This window comes from Formica exsecta, unplaced genomic scaffold (genome assembly GCF_003651465.1).
Source record: "Formica exsecta isolate Colony F162 unplaced genomic scaffold, ASM365146v1 scaffold172, whole genome shotgun sequence".
Lineage (NCBI taxonomy): Eukaryota > Metazoa > Arthropoda > Insecta > Hymenoptera > Formicidae > Formica > Formica exsecta.
The window spans coordinates 235819-250327 of record NW_021849037.1 but is presented as its reverse complement, the minus strand read 5'-3'; the positions used below and the strand labels follow the sequence as shown (position 1 = coordinate 250327).

Below are 14509 nucleotides of genomic sequence, written 5' to 3'. Positions count from 1 at the left end.
TATATTATTGATATAGATATTCCATCGGTTTAATAATTACATGATGCTACGATATTTTGAAGCATATTTTTGCACGACTCGGCAAAAATATTTCCTACGAAAAAAATCAACGAAGTTTTCATCAATTAGATTCATTTCCTCAAGAAAATTTACTTTCGTCCTTTGTAGATTGAGAAACATCCAGTAGATATTGAATATATTCATCTATTGCATAACATACACACTGACGATATTCAAGGACATTTGTATCGAGGATACACGATAGTCGGGTCAAAGACGGCGGAGCAACCCACACGGCAAATAGAAAATTATTTGGGAACGGCGAGACCGATCTGGTTCGTGTTTTCCGGAATGGGATCGCAGTGGCCCGGCATGGGTACGCATTGTATAATTTTTTTTATTATATAAATACAGGGATAATTATATTTTGTTTTGCTTATATTAATTCTCGATTTCTATATTCAAAATATAGGCATCGATTTGATGAGATTCCCCGTCTTCGTTAAAGCCATTCAGAAATGTGACGATGTCTTACGGCCGCGCGGTGTAGACATTATTAATATTCTGACAAACAAGGACAAGACTATCTTTGACAATATATTGAATTCGTTTGTGGGTATCGCGGCGGTACAGGTAAGCTAAATACAATAATGACTATCTCAACATTATTTCTCTTAATAAGTTGTTATTGTACATTATGGAAAGACTTCTTGATTTTATAAAAGATTAAAAAGAAATTATTATTACTAGCCCGCGATTATTTAAAATTTGTGATATCACTCGAGAGCCTAATTTCTTAAAATTGTTAGAAATTATTATAATGCGTTTCTTATTGTTCTTTTTTATATTCTAACATGGTTGAATTTTATAGATTGGTTTAGTCGATCTACTCACATCGGTGGGCATCGTGCCGGATAACATTATCGGTCATTCTGTCGGAGAGCTCGGTTGCGCTTATGCAGACGGAACCTTCACAGCCGAACAAATGATTTTATCGGCATACTCGAGAGGTTTAGCATCCATCGAAACCGAAGTAATTTATGGCTCGATGGCAGCGATTGGTCTTGGTTATGAAGATATCAAAAGTATGTGTCCATCGGATATTGAAGTGGCTTGCCATAATGCTGCAGACAGCAGCACTGTTAGCGGACCTGCAGAATCTATGAAGGAATTCGTTGCCCAACTACAGGTAAAATTTAGCGTTTTTTAATCCCCAAAGAATCGTTTGAAACCGATAAAAATAGATAAAAAAATGAATTTTAATATATTTAAACGCAACATATATATGTATATATATAATTAAAATTAAATGTATATATATAAAGTTATGGAATAAGGGTTACTAAGAGAAGAGAAATATTGATTAACATAATAATAATGCACGCAACATTTATACATATATGTATGAAATTTTTATTGTGATTTTTAATTATTTTCTTGGAACATATCTGCTTTAATTAAACCTATGTGTATCTTAACCAGGCTAAGAACATTTTCGCGAAAGAAGTGGCCTGCAGCAACATACCCTACCATAGTCGTTACATCGCACCTGCTGGTCCGAAACTGCTGGCTTACCTGAGCGAAGTAATCCCTCAACCAAAACCGCGCAGCCGGAAATGGTTGAGCACGTCTGTGCCTCACAGCAAATGGTCCACCGCGTCCGCCAAGTTGTCATCCGCTGAGTACCATACCAACAATCTCCTGAATCCCGTACTGTTCGAAGAAACGTCTCGTATGATCCCAAAAGACGCAGTGACCATCGAAATAGCGCCCCACGGCCTTCTGCAGGCAATCCTGAGGCGATCCCTCGATTCGGGAGTCATGAACATTGCACTCACTCAACGCGGTCATAGAGACAACACCGAAGTTGTTTTGCAAGCGATCGGAAAGCTCTACAACAATGGATTACAGCCGGATATCGCGAATCTTTACCCGCCTGTTGAGTTTCCGGTTAGCCGTGGTACCCCGATGATTTCGCCTTCCGTTAGGTAAGCTTGTTATTTGTACAAACTTATTGAAACTTTCCACTTGATTACACGTGGGTTACTAGTCGTATGTTCGATTCTGAAATAAACTGGCATTGCAACAAGTGTAAATTTGTCACGATTTTTCCGCTTTTTGATGTATCAAAATGTAACTGATACTTAATTGTTATCTGCAGAGTATCGGTAATAGAGAACTAAGGAAAGAGAACTAAGGGAAGTTGCATGAAAATTATTTTAGAATTCCGCTATTGTTCTACTCTGATATACATTAGAAGGATATATAAATTGAATAATTTAATTTATCTCCAGATGGGAACATTCCGACGACTGGTACGTAACGTCATTTAAAATGCAAAAAAAAGTCACTTCCGGGGAGAGAAACGTTAATTTGACGGTGCTGGATGAAAACTTTGAATATATGGCCGGTCATGTCATTGATGGAGATAACTGGGTACCTGCCACAGGATATCTTACTCTAGTTTGGGAAACTGTAGGTTTGTTGCATGCAGAAATGTATGCAGACCTATCGGTTGTTTTTGAAGATATCATCTTCAAACGTGCTATTCACTTTCCAAAAGAAGGCGAGGTACAGTTAACGGTAATGGTTCAGAAAGGTATCCTCATTGTTTCTATCTTTAAAACAACATGTACACGTTCAAGTTATAGAATAGTGTAGTGATTAATAATTACCGGCTATGATAATAACATCTCTTATATATAAAACCCAACAACTATTATTTAACTAATTATTACCATTAATATAGAAAGAGTCTCAATTGTATATTATTTTATTTATATAAGAATATTTTTATAAATTTGGCTATTACAAATTTATTTATTAATTCTTTTAACATGTTATAATATTTTATTTAATCAGGTGATAATTATTCCCACAGGCACTGGAAGATTCGAAGTATCAGAAAACGGTACTACAGTTGCGAGCGGGGTAGTTCGCGTCACAAAGAACCCCGCACAGGAAAAGATACCGATTGCACTTTTGCGGAATAAAGACGAAGAGGAAGTGATGACCACCAAGGATATCTACAAAGAGCTAAGACTACGCGGCTATCAGTACTCAGGCATCTTCCGCTCTTTGAAGAGCGCATCGATTTCAGGGGTGAAGGGACATATCGCTTGGATAGGTAATTGGGTGACGTATCTTGACAACATGCTGCAAATAATGATTCTAGGAATGGACACAAGAGATTTGTACATTCCCACGAAAATACAAAAGATCGTGATCGATACCAAGCTTCACCAGCGGGAGATCCGAAAGCTAGATTTGGAAGACAGACGTAAGCTTTTTTTATACTGGGTGTAACTAAACAAACGCATATGGACAATACTATCAGATACAGAACAACAATCCAAATCGAAAAGTCCTGAACCATTTTTTGATCTGAGCTTTCTTTTCGTTGTTATATGATGTTAAAGTTAACTAATCAGCGCCTGTCTACAACGGAAAACAGAGAAGGTACGACGGGGGTCGGAGTAGCGAGACGGCTTTCTGCTGTATAGACAGGCGCTGATTAGCTAACTTTAACATCACATAACAACAAAAAGAAAGCTCAGATCAAAAAATGATTTAGGACTTTTCGATTTGAATTGTTGTTCTGTATCTGATAGTGTTGTCCATATGCGTTTGTTTAGTTACACCCTGTATATATTTTTTATTTTTTTTTTCGCAAATATTCTGATATAGCTATTAAAATTATTATAAACATATTCCAACTTTGTTCTTTCTCATTGCAGAATTCCCGGTACATGTGTATAAAGAATGGGAGACTATAATATCGGGCGGTGTCGAGATTCGTGGTATCAAGGCTAGAGCCATACCTCGGAAACTGCCGGTTAATGAGCCGGTCCTCGAGGAATACAAATTTGTGGCATATCGCGATGGAGCGCAGGTATCCCTTCAAGAAGCGATCAGATTGGCCACGCATATCGCGATCGAGTATCATCAAGCTATTCACGTCAAAACCATCGAACTGATCGATGACTCTGATAACGTGACGATCAATGAATTGGCATCGCCTATACTCACCAAGATTCTAGCTGACTTACCCTTGATTCAGGCGAATGTGCTTCTGACAGCACCACCTAATCGTTTCGACGATGATGCCTTATCGCCAAATGTGACTTCTATAAACTCTCTAAACAATTTGTCCAACGAAGAGAACGCTTTGCTCGCTGTCGGTATTGGTCTCTTAACAAAAAATAAGAGCGGTCAGCTGGAACAAATTCTATCAAAACTGCGGAACGGCGGTTTCGTGTTGACACGGGAGAGATTACCCAAGCCCGAGAATCTCTCGGCGCTCTCGAAATATAATTTGGATGTGATTCTAGAGAGAAACACTAGCATGGAGAGCATCATACTCTTGAAGAAGAAAAACCAACCGATCAAACAAACGGAGATTGTCCGCATTAACAACAACGAATTCACCTGGCTCGAGAAGCTAAATTCGATTATGAATATGGAAAACAAAACTCCCAATAATATAAGAATAATACTCGTCGGCGAGAAAGACCCTGAGTGTGGCTTGCTGGGCTTTGTGAATTGTCTGAGAAAGGAGCCAGGCGGAGAAATGATCAGAGGCATATTAATACAAGACACCGAAGCTCCCAAGTTTTCTCTACAGAACTCTCTATATGCGAAACAGCTTCAGTTAGATCTGCCTATTAACGTATTGCGACCAGGAAAGATATGGGGGTCTTATAGACATGAACCAGTGTCGAGTTTATTAAAGTTAAAGCCTGTCTATCATGCGTTTGTTAATCAAACGGTCAGTAGCCCAACTGAGATCCTCGAAAGTTATCGTCTTTTACGACCGGTTTGATATGTTAGGGATGGAGAAGAAAAAGGCAGCCGGCTGTAAGAAACAATAACTTTCGAATTATATATGTGTGTGTGTGTGTGTGTGTGTGTGTGTATATATATATAATTATGTATTTTTATGTATATATGGAAAATAGGTACGCGGCGACTTGAGCTCGCTTCATTGGGTTGAGGGTCCTATACGTCCTGAAACTAAACAAAAGAATTTGATTCATGTAGTATATTCGCCTATCAACTTCAAAGATGTCATGTTGACTACAGGAAAACTGACTCCAGACACGACCACAATGCGCACTCGATTCAATGAGTACTCAATTGGCTTGGAATATGCTGGTATCGATATTGCTGGCCGTCGTGTGATAGGACTTTGTGAAAATAGGTAATATTTTTCGAGTGAAAACACTCCTCGCACACATTTTCAAAGTTACATAACTACTTCATAGTTTAATTATTTGCCTTTATTGTTTAAAAAACAAAATGGCATGGCACATGTTATAGTTATATAAAAGCATCATATTTCTTAACAGTTAAAAACATGTTTTTAAAAGTTTACTAACTTTAATTATAGTTTATACTAATTATCTTTAATTAACATTACGATCTTTTCCTTAAAATATCAATGCATCGATTCTAAAAAATCTAGAAAATAGATTAGTATTGATGCGATAACATATGTATGTTCTTATATTATATGTACTTTCAGAGGCATGTCAAATATATTAATACCTGATAAAGACTTATCCTGGTACGTGCCTGACAATTGGTCATTGGAGGATGCAGCTACCGTACCATGTGTATACACGTTGTGCTACTATGCACTATACATACAAGGTGAGATAAAAAAGGGAGACAAGGTACTCATTCACTGTGGCACCAGCGGCGTTGGTCAAGCGGCGATTCATCTCGCTCTTCACGAGGATTGCGAGATCTTTACTACCGTGGGAACGCCCGAGAAACGCAAGTTTATCCGCGAGATGTTTCCGTCTATCCCCGATGATCATATCGGTAGCTCGCGCAATACTACTTTCGAACAGATGGTTCTTACGCAAACGAAAAGCTACGGTGTAGACATCGTTCTCAACTCATTGCCTGGAGAGAAGCTCCAAGCATCGGTTCGTTGTCTCGCGCAAGGCGGTCGTTTTCTCGAGATTGGCAAGTATGATCTTACCTCGAACAATTCTATAGGAATGATGATTTTCCTGAAGGAAGTCAGTTTTCATGGAATTATACTGGAGAATGTCTTCGACACAAACATAGAAGATAAGATAAATTTGAAAAATTATTTGGCCGAGGGTTTGAAGAACGGAGCTATTAAGCCGCTTGTCAGAAAGATTTTTGAAAGGAACGAAGTGGAAGCGGCTTTCAGATACATGACGGCTGGACAGCACATGGGCAAAGTAAGGAAAAAATTAATTAATAGAATACCATAATTCTCTAGTTATTTTTTAATTCCCTCAGTCGGATATTGCCAAATTAAATATATTCGAAGAAAAATATTCGAATTTAATCTATGTCAAAATATTACATGTTTTTTCATAGGTAATCTTAAAGATTTGCGACGAAAAACAGGCTGGAAAGGTACCTATTCTTGCTCAGCCTCAATATTACTGCGACGATAATAAAAGCTACCTTATCCTAGGTGGATTAGGCGGTTTCGGATTGGAATTGGCCGATTGGCTGATACTCCGAGGTGCCAAGAATCTAGTGTTAACATCGAAAACAGAAATAAAGACCGGTTATCAGCGTATGAGGACCGATTTATGGAAATCGTATGGCGTGAACGTGCTGATTATAACGGGTGCAGATGCTGCAAACCGTAAAGATTGCGAATTTATATTAAAATCCGCAGAAAAACAAGGTCCTGTGGACGCTATTTTCAATCTTGCCGTGGTACGGAAGGATAGCATTTGTAAGAATCAAACACCAGAGTCGTTTGAGGAGTCTTTTAAAGCGAAAGTTTGGTCCACCAAGGCGCTAGATGAGCTATCTAGAAAGCTGTGTCCGCGACTTCGACAGTTTGTAGTATTCTCCTCGGTTTCCTGCGGACGAGGAAACGCTGGACAGACGAATCATGGTATGGCCAATTCCGTGATGGAGAGAATCTGCGAGCGCAGAGTGGCGGATGGCCTGCCAGGATTGGCCATTCAATGGGGCGCAATCGGCGATGTTGGCTTTGTCGCCGAGTTGCAAGATGATAATAAGGAATTAGTTATTAGCGGTACCTTGCAGCAAAAGTTATCCTCCTGCCTCGAAAAACTAGAGGACTTTTTGTTGCAAAATCGTCCAGTAGTGTCCAGCATGGTGGTGACTGAAAAGCATGTCGATGGTAATGCCAGTGTTGCTGAGACTATAGCGAATATAATTGGTAAGATTATTGTTGTTTTAAGATTACAGCTTTCGGATTTATGCAGGGCAGAAATGCACCTGTTGCATTTGCACTACTTATGCGACATTAGAGGATGTTAAATTCTGTCTTTGATAGAGTCTACTAGATATCCTTGATAGAGCATTGATATAAAACTTAATAATTAATATGAAAAAAATTGTTCTTGAATAAATCAAATAAGATCATCATATATCGATTTTAATTATATTTCTTGATACTTTTATAGGTGTGAAAGATATCAAAACTACGTCTGAGGATATATTGTTGACCGAGTTTGGAATGGACTCGAGGATGGCCGTAGAGATCAAGCAAACGCTGGAACGTAAGTTTGACATTTTCCTCACTGCGCATGATATTCGCACCTTGACTTTTGCCAAATTGGCTGAGATATGCGGTAAGGACGAAGAAAGGGAGAAAACGCAAGCGCAGATTGACGAAGAGAAGGCCCGTATACTTAGCAAGCAACTGTTGATCCGGGTCACGAATAACGAGGACATGATTCCCGACATTTGTATCGAATTACCGACTAGGAAGGATCTACGCAAGGTCGAGGTATTTCTCTTACCGGGCATAGATGGATGCGGACATATATTTAATCCACTGGCGTCGACAATCAGACCGGTAGCGACGGTCTTGCAATATGGCACGAATAATATCGGGCTCGCTTATGGAAGTATACCAGAATATGCCGATCATCTTTTACCGGTGCGTATATACTCCGTCCAGCGAGAGAATGACCTCGGTCTGCGCATAGGCGGGTAAAGTGGGGAGAATATAGTGAGGTACTCAATACCGTATACGTAGATACGGCTTCTGTGGGTGGAGATCTGCGCGAAATGGACGAGTTTTCGTCTGACCTGAGGTCATTCTCTCGCTGGACGGAGTATAGGAGAAAACACAAACGATACAAATAAAATTAATATTAGTTACATATTTCTCTGAATGTATCGTTATATAGACAAGTGTTTAGCTATGCGTTTCTGATTGACATGTGTGCATTATGGAAATTTTCAGTATGTTTTACCAAAGGCAGAAAAGCAAAGAACTTTCATTTTAATTGGATATTCGTACGGCTCATTAGTCGCCATCGAATTGGCGAGACGATTGGAAAAACATGGCTTGAACGGTCAGTTAGTGTTGATTAACGGTGCACCTGATCTAATGAAAGCGATGATAGAGCAATATTTACCATCCCAAACGCAGGAGGAACTTCAGAACAATATTTTGCTCTATATCATGAATAATCTACAACCAGCCGCAAGCGAGAAGGTAGATTTTATCATCGGTTGCTAAAATATTTCTACTCTTCCCCTAATTTTCTTGTCTTATTAACATTTATTTCTATTTTGCAGCTATTTTTAGATCTCGATAAATGTACGACCTGGGAGCAGAAATTGGATAGCTTTGTTTCACACCTTGCTTCTGATAACATACTTTCCGTTGAAAACCAAAAAGCGCTATGCACAACTTTATACAGTCGTATCCTTGCTCTTCAAAAGTACGACGCCTTATCTTTGACACAGATTCGAGCGCCTATAATGCTCTTGAAACCTATGGAATCATTTACCCATATGGCTAAAGAAGATTATAGTCTGCAGAAGGTAGTCTTTTCTTTGAATATTTTTTAAAATGTCCCCATTTTTCAATTTTTGAAATCGAAACTTGGTAATACCATACAAAAATGTATAAACCAGTACCAAATATAACTATAAACTATTTTTTAGATTACGCGAGATAAGGTGAAAGTGCATTACATTGAAGGCAACCATGTTACAATGTTGGATAACGATAAAATTATAGCCGCGATCAACGGAGAATCGTTGATCGATCCTGAAGAATTTAAAAAGCTCTTAAGCGAAGATCGGCCACTCGATTACGAAGAGCAAGAAGCTTAAATTATAGCTAGACTATGTTCTCTAATACATGTTTGTTTATGTTAAAAAAAGAGGGAAATAAATATATAAATATATATTCAATTAGTAAATGTTTACTTTAGTTTAACAATTGCAGGTGGAGATTTCTTAATAAATAACGAACAATGACTAAAAAAAAAAATCTCTTAAAGGTTACTTGGGATCGTGACTTTGATGATGTACATCAAGATTAAGATCATCTGCAGGTGTTATACTAAAGTAAACATTATAAATGTATCTGGAATTTATTTATTGAAACTTCAGAGATAATGTAGCTAGAACGCAAAAATTTATGATTATTTTAACTATGCTTATTTCTAATATTCGAAAAAAGACATTAAAATTCTGGATACAGTGTTTTATTGTGTAATAATCATATTTTAATGCAAAATTAATATATATATATATTTTCAATTATTCACACGTAAATAATTATTTATAATTACGTTATAATTATTTATCAGTTAATAGTTAGCTTTTATTCGTTCAACATTGCATGCAAAATATAAATCGTAAAAATATTAGCGATATATCATAAGTTTCTTAAAATTTCGTTTTATTAAAAGAAAAAAAAAAAAAAAAAAAATACAAATAAAAAATGATAGACATAGTCCATAGGTAGACGGTCCTTTGTTGAATTATTTCTCGATTTCAATATATATTAATTCAATATATATAGTGGTTATATGTAAAAATAATCTCTTCCTATCAATAATGATTTATGGCTATTCAACATAAATTTTTTATAATGATATATAACATAAACGACATAAATAAGAGAAACTGTAATACACAAAAACTGATGATACACATAATATACGTATACATACGTACAATATAGAGAAAAATATCATATTTAAATAGTAAAATCTAAATAAAGTACACTGAAGCAACACTCACAATCAGAATAGAACGAAAATAGCGACGTATTTCGAATTTACGTTTCAAAAATCGAATTCTAATTTACATTCGAATTCACATTCCAATTATCATTCAAACAATTATTTTACAAATAGGAGATAAGTCATGTTACAAAGCTTCATATTTTTCATCCCTTATTCTAATCTACTTTACATCTTACAGATTATTGAAACGTTTTCAGCTTAGAGTAATACAATATTTATATTTATATTTTTCTTATTTTTAATATATATGGAGATAAAATGTGTGTACTATACCGATCTAAAGATTTTCATAACTCCATTGGCTCGAATGTTGATAGGGCACTAGATGTTATGTTATTTAAGTCGGGAGTAGCATCGTTGTTGTTATTATTATTATTATTATTATTATTGTCGCCCGATGTACTTGGGATTGGCGTTGGAGTATCTCTCGTTGGCAGGATACGAAGATGTCTATTTGGTGGCTCCCATAGGACTACAGCCATGGAGGGCCTTTCTCTGAAAGAGAAAAACCAGACAAATGTAGCTGCTTTGGAAAAAAGATATAAGTATATTTATTATATATACATATTTTTACGTTTTCTCTTCTTTCCATTAAATATAGAGCATTGTATTTTTGTAATGTCAATTAATGGCAATGTATACTTACAATTTAGACAGAAGAGTCGATGGCAAAATAGGTTCCTCTTGTATTCGCTTGAGTTCCTCTGAAAGGACTAACCTCGGATGTACGTCAGTCAGTTGTTCACCATTTATTGCATTTCTTCCATCAACATCCAGATCCATATCCAATTGCCTATGAGAGCAAGATGATGAAGTTGATGGTACTGGACTCTCAGTTTCATGAATGGAACTAATGCGCAAACTTTTGAAATGTGCAGTCATTTTTTCCTCTGTTATAAACTGCTTGCTTTGATGCCTGTTTAAAAAAACGACATAATGTAGGATTTTATCACATAAAAAAATTGCATTTGAAGCAATATGCATTTAAACTATACAGCACTTACATATCTACAACATCCGGCGCTTCCAACTTTCTTTTCTGATGGAGTATTGGTCCAGAACTGGTTTCTCCGGTAAATCTAATCAACTCTTGTTGTTGTAGAGCTGGTACGCTCCACGGAATAGTTATTGGCGGTACCTGTGGCATATGCATCCAAGATCCAACTTGTCGCTGCTGCGGATTTTGCTGATCCATCATCTGTTGAAAGATGGACTGTGGCATACATAAGTGTGCTCCACCCATGGTATTCTGAGAGACAGGAGACATATACAAATAACAAAGACATTACACTCAGACGGATAAAATTATCTCCACAACATCAAAAAAACTGTATAATATCTTTGTCTATTTAAATTCGCCTCAAGATAAATCAAATCCGCTTACTGTCATTTGGGATGTACTTGGTTGTACTTGAAGTACGTTCCAATTTAAATGGGAGTTTCGTGGATCCAGGATATTAACGACTATCTGAAGAGATCACATATATTAGCACGACATCTGTTTTTACTTTGCAAGAATTATAAAGTCAATAACAAATAAATAAACACTCTGCTTTTGACAATAAATCGTTTTAATTAGACGCTAACCTATATATCGTTTTGGAGACCTCGGGTCACGAATGGTCATGAATGAGCATCGCGACGTAACTTTGGCATTAAGGTTGGACCTTACCTTATTCAATCAGTGCCAGTTGAAATAGAAGAAGAAGGGACGTAACTTATCCCCGTTTTATACGAAAAATCGCACGTATGAATCGCAATTATATCAATAATGCAAGGTACACACACAATGACCAATTTTCATTTTATTTTATCGCCGCATCACTAATTTAGCTTGTCCCGATTTCTTTTCGCAAAGAATATAGTGGATTGCGAGTTTCTCTCCGTTGAATTGTTTTTGTTTGTCCGTACCATATAAAGTTTGTATACAATCTATGACAATTCGGTACAGAATTGAGAGTCTCTGTTTATGCTATTTTTAACTACTTCCCCTCTCACGCCGCTTACGGATTTTCCATGACCATGATGTATAGAATTAAAAAGATCCTTGTAATCGAGGAGTAAAAATTTCTTTGATTTGATTGGTCGATTCAATGCTACTCTACCCCACGAGTAGGATTTTTGAACGCACCCTAAATCGAACATGCGCAAACGATGTTTTCATTCTACGCATGTGGTTAATTTATTCGTTCTGTTTTAGAGAATTAGATTTTCTCATCGAGTATTCTTTCTCCATCTATGAAAAAACTAAACTAACTTTCCCGCTCAAGTAAAACTGATTAGGAGCGTTCTGTAATGCGTCATCTACAATGGCAGTAGGCAGTACAGAGTGAGGAGTAAGATTTTAAGGCCGGTATTCATAGTCAGTTCTTATTTCAAGACCGCCTTAAGTAATGTCTTAAGATGCTAATACGGTTCTGTGATTGGTTTAGGACATCTTAAGATTATGCTTAAGACGGTCTTAAATATAAAAACTGACTATGAATACCGGCCTAAGAGTTGGTTTTAAGAGCAAATGGAAATTGCCCATTTCGTTATTCCCGATCTTTACGTCACTAAAAACAGTATACTCTCCTACTCCTACAGCTTTGTTACTGCCATTGTAGAATGCCCTTAAGGCCCGTCTACAATGGCAGTAACAAGGCTAGGATGCCCTTTGGACGTCCTAAGGACATCCTTGTGCTGTCTGGGTTGAGAAGTGAGTTTAGAAGCTTTATAAAAAAGATTTTACTATGCAAAATTTTGCACACCGAAATGTTTTTTACTAGGCTTCTAAATACATTTTTAAACGTTCACTTGTATTCTTTCATGCATTTCCGAGTGGAGAAGTATTTTATCTTATTTTGTGTGTGTGTGTGTGCACGTACACATTGCAAAACTTTTATATTAAGCAAATATATAATCATTATGGCCGGTAAAACAGGACGGTCCGGCATCCTCTTAAAGACCGGTGGTATAGTATCTCGTCGGTGACATTATTTACAGTGATCGGTGAGCTTAGCATGTTTGACAATCAGGTTTTTCTGCGTCCATAAAATCCGAAGTAAGTTAAAGTCGTTTACATGATGATATAATGGCAATTGTGCAAATTCATATATTTACACACATATATATACACACACCACACATATACAGGATGTCCCAAAATTAAACCGACAAACTTCAAGTGGTTATAAATACCGAAACAAACCAATTTTGTTAATAAACTCGTATTCGCAAATGAGATGTTTTGGCATTAGAGAATCAAAGACTAATAAGGGCAAAATTTTTTGGAAAAAATTACTTTTTCAAAATTTTAATAATGTGGGTAAGTAAAGATGTGTTTTTACCATGAAACTTTTGTATAAAATATTTTTGGTATTTTAAATAATTTTCGAGATATATCGTGAAAAGCAGAAAGCTGCTCTACATGCGAGGGGTGACTTCATCCCTTAGAATCATTTTTGGGCCGCAATTGAAAATTTCTATCCCCCCCCCCCCCCCCATATGTGTGTACAGTTTCATCAAAATCAAAATTTTCGGATCTGCGACGTTCCCTTGTTAGTCTTTGATTCTCTAAGTGCCAAAACGGCTCATTTGCGGACACGGGTTTGTTGGCAAAATTGGCTTGTTTAGGCCGTGTTCCGATATTCACTGCCAGTACTGAAAATCTATAGTTTACGTCATATATACTATAGATTTTCAGTACTGGCAGTGAATATCGGAACACGGCTTATGTTATCCTTTATATCTTTATAACCACATAAAGTTTGTCAGTCTGGGACATCCTGTATATATAAGCATGTGCATGATATATGTATGCATGTTATTAAAATGTAATAATATAAAAAATGTAGTTTTTATATACAAAAATTATTTTTAAAAAATTTTCGTTTTTTTCCTTTTTATCTTTGTGATTATTAACATTTTTTTTATATATATGCAAATATTTCGTATGATTATAATGAGGACTAATATAATATAATATATGTCTCAAGTCAGATCATGCGCAGTAACAATGAAATGGACTATTATATACATTACATACATTACACTGCATATCGAAACTTAACGCATCGATAATAAAGTTTCGTAAAAAATTATACTTTTTTTCGCTGATGAGTAGCTTTAGTAATCTCAGATTTCCAATGTTTGACTTTTTAATGACAGTAATAATGAAAAAAATGCGCATATACGCCCATCAGCAATACGTGGAAAAACACTTCAACTTTATTGTTGTACACACAGCGTATCTATAATAATGATTACTCTTAACTCACAATTATTTTTATTTCATAACAATCAATAATAAAGATATATATGTAGAATCCACACTTATATATAACAATAAAGAGATGATAGTAAAAAAAATATAATATTTAAATATTATACAATTAAATTCATATCTCTATTAATCATAACGTTATAAGAAAATATTAAAATATTTTTGCAATATAATAAAGTTTGTAAACTAAATTTAATTCTATATATATGATAAATATATT

The 14509-nt window shown here is 36.1% G+C and overlaps 2 protein-coding genes across 5 annotated transcripts in view; one reads left to right on the top strand and one right to left on the bottom strand.

Annotated features, from left to right (window-relative positions):
• LOC115233345 (fatty acid synthase-like) overlaps positions 1 to 9685 on the top strand; it is a 12845-nt gene extending 3160 nt beyond the window's left edge. The window contains exons 6-19 of the mRNA XM_029803696.1: positions 169 to 376; positions 473 to 633; positions 872 to 1189; positions 1483 to 1988; positions 2295 to 2599; positions 2882 to 3280; positions 3738 to 4768; positions 4959 to 5200; positions 5525 to 6218; positions 6361 to 7186; positions 7434 to 7912; positions 8222 to 8476; positions 8560 to 8808; positions 8932 to 9685. Of these exons, the coding sequence (XP_029659556.1) occupies positions 169 to 376; positions 473 to 633; positions 872 to 1189; positions 1483 to 1988; positions 2295 to 2599; positions 2882 to 3280; positions 3738 to 4768; positions 4959 to 5200; positions 5525 to 6218; positions 6361 to 7186; positions 7434 to 7912; positions 8222 to 8476; positions 8560 to 8808; positions 8932 to 9102 (5844 nt within the window). The 3' untranslated portion in view covers positions 9103 to 9685. The remainder of the gene's footprint in view (positions 1 to 168; positions 377 to 472; positions 634 to 871; positions 1190 to 1482; positions 1989 to 2294; positions 2600 to 2881; positions 3281 to 3737; positions 4769 to 4958; positions 5201 to 5524; positions 6219 to 6360; positions 7187 to 7433; positions 7913 to 8221; positions 8477 to 8559; positions 8809 to 8931) is intronic.
• Position 9686: 1 nt separating this feature from the next.
• On the bottom strand, positions 9687 to 12049 carry LOC115233346 (uncharacterized ENTR1 family protein-like). Of its 4 annotated transcripts, none has more exons than XM_029803700.1 (5): positions 11613 to 12049; positions 11410 to 11493; positions 11030 to 11223; positions 10672 to 10941; positions 9687 to 10520 (listed from the first exon to the last, which is right to left on the bottom strand). In XM_029803700.1, exons 2-5 carry the CDS (start codon positions 11413 to 11415, stop codon positions 10313 to 10315), a joined length of 678 nt encoding a protein of 225 aa, XP_029659560.1. In that variant the 5' UTR covers positions 11416 to 11493; positions 11613 to 12049; the 3' UTR covers positions 9687 to 10312. The 4 variants fall into 4 exon arrangements, with proteins under 4 accessions (XP_029659560.1, XP_029659558.1, XP_029659557.1 ...); XM_029803698.1 differs by having other exon boundaries at positions 11030 to 11274; positions 11613 to 12048; XM_029803697.1 differs by having other exon boundaries at positions 11030 to 11274; positions 11698 to 12045.
• Positions 12050 to 14509: the final 2460 nt, after the last annotated feature.